At 38.2% G+C, this 12,560-nt stretch overlaps 1 protein-coding gene across 1 annotated transcript in view; it reads left to right on the top strand.

Moving 5' to 3' along the window:
• DOK6 (docking protein 6) overlaps positions 1-12,560 on the top strand; it is a 388,437-nt gene that overhangs the window by 277,899 nt on the left and 97,978 nt on the right. The window contains exon 7 of the mRNA XM_019518785.1: positions 7,977-8,094. Within this exon, the coding sequence (XP_019374330.1) occupies positions 7,977-8,094 (118 nt within the window). The remainder of the gene's footprint in view (positions 1-7,976; positions 8,095-12,560) is intronic.

Here is a 12,560-nt window from a genome sequence, read left to right as displayed (position 1 = left end):
GCCTGCCCCCCCATCCCATCTCTGGACCCCCTATATTCTCTCAACCCCCCACTAAGCTCCCCATCCCAACTTATCTTAGATCAGCGGGCTATTTTAAACTCAATCTAACCTTCCCCTAACTTCCCCAAATGTCTCTATGCAACTTTAATGTTGCACTCTATTCTGGGTATCCTCACTAAAAAAAAAAAAAAAAATACCAGTGAAATATTCTTCTGACAGAATGGGAGTAAAATGCAAAATGCACCAGTCCTTTATTTATGGCATGACCAAGCAGAATAAATTTAGTAGTAAATCTTCAGGCATTCACTTATTCTCCTACTGATTGCTCCATAACTAAAATATAATAGTCACCTTGGCATTGTAAAGTAGCACTTGTTCCCATAATTAAGAAATTATAACCTAATAATAGATGCAAACAGAGAAGAAATTATCTGTTGAAAAATGTGGCATGGGAGATGGCTCATTGTAATAGGTGAAATTATTATTTGTGCTTAGTGTATGCTCTAAAATAAGTCTTTTAGGAAGTGTAGAGAGACCACAGTTCCTATATTCCCAGCGTGTGCTCTTTTTTTTCTGTGAGGTACCGTATGCTGGGTATGAATAAAACAAAGGAGCATAGACACAAGATATAGCTACGAAATAGCAGAAAGTTTGTTACCTACTTCTGAATGTAGTTTCAGGTTTTCATAAAATGTTTATCTTCAGACTCTTAACCCATTAACCCAGTGCTGTTCATCAAAAATAAATTTATGCCACAACCTGTCTCCCAAATAATCAAGTTGGCCATTGACTTTAGGCAATGTAAATCTGATGTTGTTTTGTTTTGCATAGATTTATTTCTCCGTTCCTTGGCATTACGGAATAGATAGTGCTTGGCCAGTTGGTTATACATTTCTGCTTGTTTGTTAGTTTCGTTATTGTGACTTCATAGGATCAGAAAAAAATAAATTTGGGCCTATGAGCTAATTCCTGAGTCTATAGCCTTGTGATGTATATGTGAGTTGCTCCTGTCTTTGAGTGCATTAGGAGGCACTGTAGGCTGTTTTCAGCCAGCTGCTGCTTTATGTATAGCTGCAAAAGCTTATTTGCTGTGTAGAAAGAAGCAGATACACATCTTGAAGCTTTCTTTATTTCCACTGCCTTTCATTTTTTTGATCTGAGAGCTGCTTTTGGTTTTATTTTATCTGGGGTTAATATGCTTGTTTCAGTGGTTGGGAACACTGCAATAGCAGGCATGAAGCTGTGATAATTCAGTTTAGATGCTACATGATATTGTCGTAATTAGCAAATCTTGATAAATGGTGACCACTAGCAGCATATCCTCATGTCTGACTGATGACAGTGGGAGCTGCTGATGCTCAGTACATCTTTAGATTTGCTTTTTAAAGAGGAAAAATAATGCCAAATAGTAACTTGAAAACTTGTTTTCCTTTATCAACTTGCTCAGGACATAATACAAGCTGTACAACGCAAGCCTCTGTCATTACTTAAAATTTCTAGGTCATTTTTTTTAAGTGTGTGGAAATCTAATCTTCTCTTTTGCATACATTCATGATGATAAATGGTCTGATCTAAGTTATGACTCATCTGCTGCTCCCTCAGAAATACTGTGTGATCCACAAGATCTGGTTTACAGTGAGCTGCTCTGGTTTCAGTGTTGTCCACTTCTACAGTTTTTCTGACTCCCATGATCATATTAACTAAGAACTTTTATATACCATCTTAACATCTCTTTAGTATTTGAACTAGAAGAATGTATTTATAGCATGCAGTAATGGGATTGTGCTAGGAGTGCTATCTCATTGCACTGGAAGTAATTTGTTATTATTATATATTGTGGGTGTCAGTGAAGTGAATTTGTACTTTGCTGCCACCACCAGGTTACAGACATTTTACTAGTAAAGAATTCTGCTGTCCTTTTATTTCCCTCAAACTCCTTCACACAAGAGTAGAGCTAGAAAATTTAAATGTTATTTTTCAGAGAGGAGAAAATACGATTTCTGCTGCTTTCTGTTTTTGAATTAATATAGCCATTGGGCCTCATACATCTCTCCTGGGAAGACTGATTTAACCAATGGCATTATGCCTTGGTGTTCCATCTACTTAGTGATTTTTTTTACATCATCATTTCCTTCTTACTAGAGAGAAGAGATAATTTTCTCTATAAATTCCTTCTCCCAATATTTAAAATAATTGTAATATCAGTTCTACAAAAATTCCTGCTATTTTTATTCATAGTTTTAATGTTTTCCTGTTTACTGAAGATATTATTTGAATCTACTGTGAAATAGTCTCTGTTGCCATTTGATCAAACAGACCAAGTATTAAAATTCTAGTGAAGATGCAAGATCAGTTGATGGCCTCTGATCCACAAGGAATTGTCGTAAATATGTCCCAAATGCAAAACTAATCTGACCTTGGCTAAATTCACACACCCCAGAACTGAGTCAACTGGGACTCTAATTAGCGTTCTGTTCATTTCATACTTTTTTTTTGAACAAAGATAAGCCTTCACCCTCTAATGCCTTTACTGATTTGACTTTAAAAGAAAACATATCAAATGAAAATGAGAGAATTGCATATTACTAGATCAAAGCTCAGAAGCATAGCGTGTTTAGCAGGTTACATTCTTGGAACCAAATTGGCTACTGGAATTAGCAGAGCAATACCATTGAAGTCAAATAAGTTTTCTGTAGTAAATTTACCTTTATGCCTCAGTTCAAAAAAGTCTTACATTAACATTTTTTTAAATGGCCCATGATCATAAATTTACAGATCTTTTTTTCTGCTTCCATCCATTACAGTCCTTCAGAAATTCTACAGAAGTCATTGGTAGTAGGTAGACTCACTATTACATTCAGTTTATTAATTATGGATAATCAAGAATAAAAGCCAACCACCTCAGAAGTCCCAGATCAAAGGAACTTTCAGGTACCTGGTAAAAAGGAAACTGATAGAAAATTCCATTACAGATTAAGAAAATCATGATTTGTTTGGTTGTAACAAATTGGACCAACTACATAGTTGAGAGAGCTATTAGAAAAGCTTTGAGGCACAAAATACCCTACTGAGGTCACAAATGGAGCTGACTAAATAAGTAAAATATTTTTTGAGGAAACTTAGGACTTTTCTACATTTTTTTAAAAATGCACTGTTATAACTATGTCAGTTTAAGTAGTGCTGATGTGGTAGCCGTGACAGTACAGGAAAGATGAGAGAAGCAAGGATTTTTGTGGGTGATATCTTTATGGGACCAGCTGCTTGGTTAGGATAGATTTAGACAGGCAGTGCATTCTTCTTAAAGGTCTAGAGAAAAGCAGGCACAGCTAAATCACCCTGCAAACTGTTTTATTCTTCCACCGTACTGTCTTTTCTCTCAGGTCTAAAGATAAATGCATTGTATACAAAAGCTTGTCCAAGTCTATCTTCACCATGCTGCTGGTCCAATAAAGATATCACCCACAGAAATCCTTGCCTCTCTCCTATGTCAATTTAAGAATTTTAAGTATTGAATATGTTCATTTAGAAAATTGAAGGAATCAGTACTTAGAAGAAAAGGGAATAATAAGAAGAGAACAAAGTCAGGTTATGGGTAGGATTCTGTTGCCCTTTGTGCACCTAAATGGCAGTTTTCCTGCTGGATAAATGGATCTTTTGGAACTTACATGAATTCACAATTCTATTACTTTCTATTACATGGGTAATCTGGATGCATACGTGCATGTATATATACTGACAATACTTAGTAGGCTAAGCACTAGCTGGGCAGCTGGGTAGGTACATTAGCACACCCAGTGATGAGTGTAAGTCACAGAATTGTAGTCTGAAAATATCCCATGATAGTAGGTGTTAGAGAGGAGGAAGAGAATGATGATGACAATTTTCCTATGTTCGGCTCCAGTACCTGAATGGTTAGGGTGCTTGAATTCAGAGGGGTTTTGAACCAGTATATCCCATTCCTGAGCAAGTGCCCTAATCACTCAACTACTAAGGCTACCACATGGAAGGTTCCTCCTCTGCCTGTTTTTGTCCAAGGCTTGCACGCATATATGTATTTATATAACTGCATACCTGCCCAGCTAGCATATAGCCAACCATGCATGCTCAGGATATGAACAAATACTTGTGCCTAAGCTGTGCAGGTAATATAATCACAAATGATAAATAAGTGCCAAAAATACCACTTAGGCAGCTAGGTAAGTGCACAAAGGGTAATAGAATTTTGTACTGTATGTCTGCTTTTCCATATAAATCTACAGTCTAGTTCCTTCTCCTAATTGTAACCCCTAAGTACTGTCTTCTATTTGCACATATACCAGGCAGAAAATCTTGTCATATTTTGATCTTAATTTCCCTGTGGGGTACAACTGTATAGCTCTTAAAGAGAAGTGAAGTTCACTCTCCCCTTTTTTATATCACCAGTTTTACTATTTCACTATTTTATTTTACCTCAGTGAAGTTCCATTCAAAAACCTCATGTAAAATATACCTGCTATATTCTGCTGCCCCAAATGAGCATACATATTAATTACTGGTGGAAGGATTCAGAAACACAAGACATTTTCCTAAGCATAAGCTAACAGAAAACATTGGCTTCTGAGAAACTAAACAGAGACAGAATAAATAATTTAAAGGCAAGACATTGTCTACAACCTTCTGGAAGGTTTCAAAGAAAAGGTAATTACTTCTATAGCTAGGTATGAAATCACTTGTATAGAAGTGACTAAGTTAATGTGTGTATTAAGGGTTAGATCTACAAAGAAACATAGGAGTTGCAATTACTGATATGACCTTTTACAAAAAAAAAACCCTCAAATTTCTTTTGTCCAGAGATGTTCTTCAGTCAGATTTTCCAGTAGAGTGAATTATTACATAAAACTATTAAGGGAAGTACTGCTTCTCAATGAAAGCAATGACTGCTGTTTTGTACAGAGCTTCTTCCTTTTGCTGTTCTGAGAAACCAAAGACTCTTCAAGAAACTTAGGTGAAGAATACCCAGACTAACTATTACAGTTTGGTTTAAGCAGTTCTGAATATACCGAAGCAAAGCTTTTGATGCCTATGGAACTTCACTGGTGAAAATATAGCCATTTGAGAAGTTAAGAAGGGGCAGGGGTGGATCTAGAGAGGGTATAATGGTATGGTTATGCACTCCCTTTCTGCCCATGCAGCAGAAGCAGCAGAAGTTTCAAAGAAGGTAAGAATTACCCACTCTGTGCTCAGAGGCATATATACCCCTTCCCCTCCCATCCTCTGCCTTCCCATGCCCCCCTCTATCACCTACCAATGCTGTCCCTAGAGCAAGGGGAGCACCAGAGCCACTCCTTCTGGGAAGTGTCAGGGCTGGGCTCAGCCCAGGATGTTGGCACTGGATTTATGACCCAGACACTTTGTTCCGGATGGACCCAAACCCTCAGACTGACCACGACCTTTCCATTCGATAATAGGTGAATTTTGTTGATACACAATGGTAGCAGATAAGAATAATGCAAACTATTCTATAACTATGAGTCCCAGGGTTCACAGAGTCAAGGTATATCTGGCAAGTACGTGAGCTTCACTCTGAGATTCTCTCTTGAATGTCAGATGTCAGCAACCTGGAGGCTGGAGGCTGAGGCCTACCTCCTCCCTCCTTCAGTGGGGTGGGTGAGACAGACTAGTGGTATGCCCTCTGTCCTTAGTGGCCTTCTTGGGAACCCTTTGCTGCTCTGAAATCCCTCCTTTTGTATCATTTTCCCTCTGTGATGACTCTTTGTCTCTGGGCATCACTGATTGGTCTTCCTGTGGTTGTCAAACTGTCCAACTTCTGTCCTCTCAGCATATTTATTTGTTTCACAAACCCATCACATGCATTCATCCAAACTTGGTTCTTTCCGGTTTCTCCTAATTTGGTCTATCTACAAAAACAGGAAAACTTAAGGGCCCTGCAGTTGGGCACTGTGATCTGGCCAACATGGCATAGCCCCTTATCTCTGTTATGGAACAGTGTGGTACATGTCTTCAATTTCCCATTCTGTGTCTGCTTGTTGCTTGCCTGTGTCGGACACAGTGGGCCTTGAAGGAGACTTTGCCACAAACAGGCTTTTAGAAATCAATTAACCCTTGCCATTACCCTGGACCATTGTTCTAATGCAATACCTACTTTACCTGCAAACCAATTCCCAAAAAGCAAACCTCTAAATACCATTTTCTAGCCAACACAGGACAGCAGCAGCAAGTGAGCATATTCCCCATCATTATATCTGGTCCCAGGCTGATGGGGAACACCCAGGGGGAGCAGGCACAGTGAAGGGGAATCCACCTGTCACTTCCATCACCACTACCATGGTCCCAGGCTGAGCCTGACCCTTGCACATCTTGGCTGGAGTGGCTCCCCACACCCCCAGGACAGCAGAGACACCAGCAGCTGCAGGCAGGGGAGGGAGAATGAGATGGGAGGGAAGGGGATGTGCCTCTAAACAGGGAGGGAAAAGGAGCAGAGAGAATTCTTATCTTCTTCAGAACTTAGAAAGGTCCAAGCTGCTACTCCTGTGGTACAGTCTGCCCACCCGAGTGGGGGTTAGTTGTGGGGGAGAGAAAGCTGGAAACAGGGTTGCAGCCACCTCAGCAACATCATTTGCTGCTTCTGCACCACGTTTGTAAAATTCTGGATCTTTGCCCCTAGAAAGGGGTATTGAGGAGTTTTTGCCCTGTTGGACTTTGATGTCTACATTCACCTAAGTCCCACTTGGGAACTTAAATCTTTCTGTGTATCTTGGCCTAATCCTATGAACTTGCCCATTGTGAACTGTTCCACTGTTCTAAAAGCCTGAAAAGGCTAAGACTGAGATGAATGTTTGTGTAGTTAAACAATGCTGTCCTTTCTCTCATGACAAGCTTGATTTTGGGTGCTGTTTAAATGTTGTGTTTCCTCATGAAGATTCACTTGCATTTAGGGAAAATAAGTCTCCCATCTGTAGATCTATATCTGCTACATTCTTTCTCAGTCAGTGATCATTTAGGGAAAAAATAGCTCTACCAGTCTGCACATAAGTGGTTATGTATGCATTGGGACTTCTGTTTTCTTTACAAACTGTTTTTAAATTGAGACACTGGACATATAAGTAATCTGATGTATAACAGCCTTCCATAAAATAATTAAGTATCAACAAGTAGGTTTTCCTAGTTTCTGTGAATTCTACAATATTAATGTGCAAATCATTTTTTCTGAAAATATATTTTCTGTCGCTGACTATGTTTTGATTAGCCCCAGCACATGCATTTTAAAATAAAATTACAAAAAAAGGAAAGGAGAAAGGACAGGACTACAGTTAATAAGAAGATGCTAATTAGTAAGATTAGCTTTATGGGCTAATTAATGTCACTAATTGGCATTGCTGTCACCAATTAAAGATATCTGTTTATATTTTAAGCATCAGACTCAAATGAAAAATATTTAAAGTGTTCTGTCCCAGGGGATGATATTTTCATAAAATGTGAATTGCCATCTCCAAACATGTCTAACTTATTTCATATGATGGTAATTTGAAAACAGGAGATAGATCTTCATCCTTATTTTATGTCAGAAGTTGTTTTCCTTATTAGGTTAGAGAACTTGGGGAAAAGCATCACTAGAATTGCTTCTTACTTTATTTGTGTTAGGATCTTCTTTCTTCCTTTAAAGTTTCAATATACTTGCATAATGTTTATCTGATCTCTTGCTTAACTTGTCCGCTAGTTCCCTTGGCTCAAGCATAATGAGAAAAAAGAATCCCTAATAAACCTCATTATGTAAAAATTCTTGTGAGTTTTAGTTCCCTGAACATCTGCAGTCCAACTATAGCACTGATATATGTGTAAATTATAATGCACAATCTGTGACAGTTCAATATCATATACATTTTAATGGTAGCTCATGTCCATTTTCAAAACACTGAAATGTGTGTGTCAGATGCTTTAGTGGATGATTTGCCACTCATGTTTGCTTTGTCTTTTAGCTCCAGACCAGTTTGACTGAACCAATGACATTATCCAAGTCAATTTCACTTCCTCGTAGTGCATACTGGCATCATATTACCAGGCAGAACAGCGTTGGAGAAATCTACAGTTTACAAGGCAAGTAACTTTAAAAATAAATTGGCATGTCGATTAGCTTCCTTCACATTGACCAGAATTCATGAAAATTGCTTTCCATTTGCATTGGTTGTTTTTTTTCCATTTCAGTTTATCAGTTGTCAGGAACCCCAGTGGGACTCCTAAGATTTACAGTGGACATTTTTATCATTTTGTAAAACTAATGGTGAAAATTACTTCTAGAATTGCCATGTAGATGAGCAGCCACTTTGCCATAGGGACTTGAATAAAACACTGTAGTATGTGTCTTATCAGTATGCAAGGAATAGCAGATGTCAGGGAGCCCTTCATAGTATGTTCTACTTAGAGTTTCTGTCTTTCACCTTCTTTTCTTGAGCAGATGGTACATGTGTTATAGAGGCTAACTTCTGGGTGTCCAGTTAAATCTATGTAAAACTGTCGTATTAGTTTCAAAGCTAAAATAACAGCAGCTAGAATAACTGTGATTTTTGGTAATGTGCTTACATTTTTAGGTGAATAATTTACCCTGTGTTAGCTAACCAGGGGACTGATTTTGAGAGGTGATGAGATAGACGGGCAGTGCATTCTAGCATATAGGATACTGTACCATGGCTCAGGTGAACTAAACTTATTCTCAGGTCTAATGAGCTGCTGTGTGTGACACTTGAAAAATATATCCATTTTCTTATGTCTCTGATTCTCCTTCCATTTTTAGTTAGTGAGCTCTCTGATCAAGTTTTTATTTTATTATGTGTTTGTATAATATCTAGCACAACGAGGCCTTTATTTTGGTAGAGGTTTCCAGGTGTTCCAATTAACACAAATTATTAATACAAGTGATGATGATGAGTAATGGCAGATGCTAGTGATTTGCATGTCATGATACAAAATTTTATGCACTTAAAAATATAACCTCTGACTAACAATTATAATGTTTTCATGAAAATTAGAAAAAAGAAAAACAAAATTTTCAGGTGATCTGTCCCTTTGCATAATTTAACCAGGTTGTCAGGCTTACCTATTCATAAAAAGTTTGAAAAAAATCAATTTATCGCCATAACCAGGCATTACAAAGTACCAGGTAGTATTCTTGTCAGATAGCAAAAGTACTTTCCACAAGAAAATATTTTACATATTTTTATTTTAAAAGAATTACCATATTTACTCAAATAGAAGACAATGCAGATTATAAGGTGACCCCCCCCCCAATAATTAGCTTCTATATATGGAAAATTTATAAATTTGTTATAATTTTCCAGGTATAGAATCTAATTATTAGAGGCTTACCTTGAATTTGTCCCCTTCCTACAGTTAGAACATTATAAACTAGGGTCTAATAAATTCCAAATTCACTTGAGCAAAGCCCAAGAGTAAAATTCCAAAATTTTACTGAGCCAAACTCAGTCATTAAATCTGTTTGGCTGTACCATCTGACAAGTATTTTCCCTCCCAGGCCCATCAATGTAAGATTTCAGATACTCCCCAAATCCATGGCAGGCATCCTACGTGCAAGCAGCAGGTCTGGGAGCCTTGGAGTTCAGAGGCCCCCTAGTTTTGCTTGCTCCTAGTCAAAAGACCAAGGAGCAAGCTAGGTAGAAAACAAAAGCAATACCTCATTGTCACAAAATGCCTGGAATGCAAGGGCCACGTCTCACCCTATAACTTTAACTTTATTAGTGAATGTTAAAAAGGGTAGTTACAGAGTTGAAGGGGTCGGAGAAAATACAAATATCTGGACAAGGGTGGCTACGTAGTACAGGGTTGGGGGAAGGGAACGACTAAGTTATATAGTAAGGATGTCGTCTACTTAGCCTGGGGGTGGGTTTGGGCAGAGGATGAGGAGCTAAAAGGCAGAACATGTACAGAGAAGAGAAAATACAAAGTGCCTTGTGCAAGGAAGCCACATTGTTAGAGTGGTGGGTTTTAAGAAACATGCACAAGTACATGTACTAGTATGTGGGGTACAATTGCAGGGGTGTGGGAGAGTCCAAATATAAGTGTCCTAGGTTATGATCCCTTGGTGGGGGAAGGATTGGGGGACAGTGACAGCAATCAGGTCATCTCTTCTGGGTCACTTCCAGCTGATGGTCTATTAGAGTCCATATGCTGGCACTCACCCATGAGTGTATAAATTGAGTCCAACAGATGGACAACTATTGCAAAGGTTTCAAACAAGAGCAAACATCCATATATTGAAGGATGTAAGTCTTGAATTCAGATACTGATGGGAATTTCTTTAACAGAATACAGCATTTCTCTCTTCTGGTACCTCATCCAAAAAGGTTAACTAAGTCAGAAAGACATAGTCAGTCAGAAATCAAACACTTCCAATGTTTTATATTAGAAACTTAGTCCTGAATTTTAAAATATTACAAGACTTCCTAGCTAAAACATTATAGGTAAAAGTTAATATAGGTGCACTATACCTAAATTATATATAAGGGTTCCCACACACACAACTAGCAAGGTCAAGTATTTTATATTCAAAGCATTCTTCACATTCAGGGAAATAAAAATCATTTCATTGTGACAGACAACAGAAGGGAGTTTACTTGCCTGGCTCTTTTGTTTTTCTGTCTGTTTACTTGACTGTCTTGAAAATCAAGTCATTTAATCAAAAGACATTCTGAAATTAATGGTGAAAAACATTTTAATAATGGATCAGTTTGGATTACTTTACTCCTATCTTCAATATTTACATTTTTTAGTGTAGTGATACCTATAAATGGAATGTAGCTGTGCTCAGATGTTCCAATTTTTGTTATGTTCCTTTTGTATTATATATATTTTTTAAGTTCTTTGACATATTACCATTTTTGGCAGTATGCCGATATGATGTATGCCTTGCATTCATGATAATGATACAGCTGTTTGGAACACAGTTCATTCCCTGTCATATCTTGTTTCTCAAATAGCTGATCTATGTAATACAGTACAAGTATAACCAAGATGTAGAAAATATGGATAGACATGCATAAATGCATTATATATGCAATGGCATATATAATATTTATAACAATTAGGTTCCTAGGAGATGGTATGTTAAATGCATTTTTAAACAATGAGAAATTCTGCATTATGGACAATTGTAGGTTTACTTATTCTTATTGAGCATCAAATGAATACTTTAGTATTTAGAATAAGTGTTCACTTGACTTACATATAGTATAATGAGTGCAACTGAAGAAAGAAGGTGAAATTTGTTGTTAGGGGATCAGCAGTACATGCAGAGGCCAAGATATCTGAAACCTGAGTGTTCTGTACTTCCTATGTACCTTGATCCTTTTCCTCTATATCTTCCTTGTATTCATTCCTCATACTGCATAACACTTCATGTAACACTGACCTTGCGGAGTCGGTAAAGATGTCTTTCCTACAACACTATCAGGCTGCTGCTTTCTGATAATTAAACACTGTACATCCATGAAGAGGCAAGTATGAGCATAAGGCACACTCTTTCTGTGTCTTCCTAGACTCCTCATATTGCTTATTCAAGCTCAGCAGAGACATTGCACTCCATGGGGATAGTGCCCATTCCATCACAGATGTGGGTGGAAATTTGTATAGCAGAGGGAGTGTGTGAGCATAACCACTAACCACTAATTGTTAACATACCAGCCAGCAGAGCTGAGCAGCTGCAGAGAGAGAATTTGCTAGTGGTATGATCAAGTAATAGATTACTACATTTTTTAGAAAATGGGTGAAAGGGAAGGAAATTTGACTCTAGGATCACAGTTCCTACTCTAGACTATTTCCTGGACAGTGCTGTTAGGTATTGTCAGTACTTTCAGCTAAGAGCAGTATCTCAGCCTAATTTAAATGATCCTCACTGTGTGTGAGAAACATGTGAAAGAAAAACTGTCTGCTTCTAGATACTATCATTCCTCGCCTCTTAAGGGTAAAATTACACATTACACTTACTAAGGGCACATAAAACATGAATATCTATACAGTGTCTTAAAGGTCTTTGACTCATGCTAAGTACCCTCAGAAGGTCTCAAAGTTATGCCACCTCAGGAAAGGCTTAACTCTGGGCTGTGCTATCTAACTCATTTTTGGGTAACTTCAGTCAGCTCCATGGAAATAAAATGAGCAATTTGCAGTCCTCCATAATCCCAGGATGCACTGCTCCAAGCCCCTTCCATCAAGACCAGGGTTAGTGTCCAGCCTGATTCAGTGCTGAATCTCCAAATTGAATCAGGAGACCCTTTAATCTCTCCAGATCAAATCAGAACCCTCCAAATTGATTTTTAGTGATTCAGAAAGATTTGACAATTCAGACATAGGCACAGCTTTAAATGTTTTTTCTACGTACCTTAAGGTACCAAGTGGCTCATGAATGCTGTGATTGTGGGGGAGATGGAGCATCCCACAGGAGTATCTGGGGGGGGTCGCCAGCACACTCGGCAGCAGACTTGGAAGTGGACAAGAAGCACTTCCAGTCAACTTCTGGGTCTGCTGGGGAGCGCGCTGGGGGGGCCCCCCAG

The sequence above is a fragment of the Gavialis gangeticus genome, unplaced genomic scaffold, assembly GCF_001723915.1.
Source record: "Gavialis gangeticus isolate Ggan-Ray unplaced genomic scaffold, GavGan_comp1, whole genome shotgun sequence".
NCBI lineage: Eukaryota > Metazoa > Chordata > Crocodylia > Gavialidae > Gavialis > Gavialis gangeticus.
Note: the sequence above shows the minus strand (reverse complement) of the source record. Positions and strands in the feature narration are given on the sequence as shown.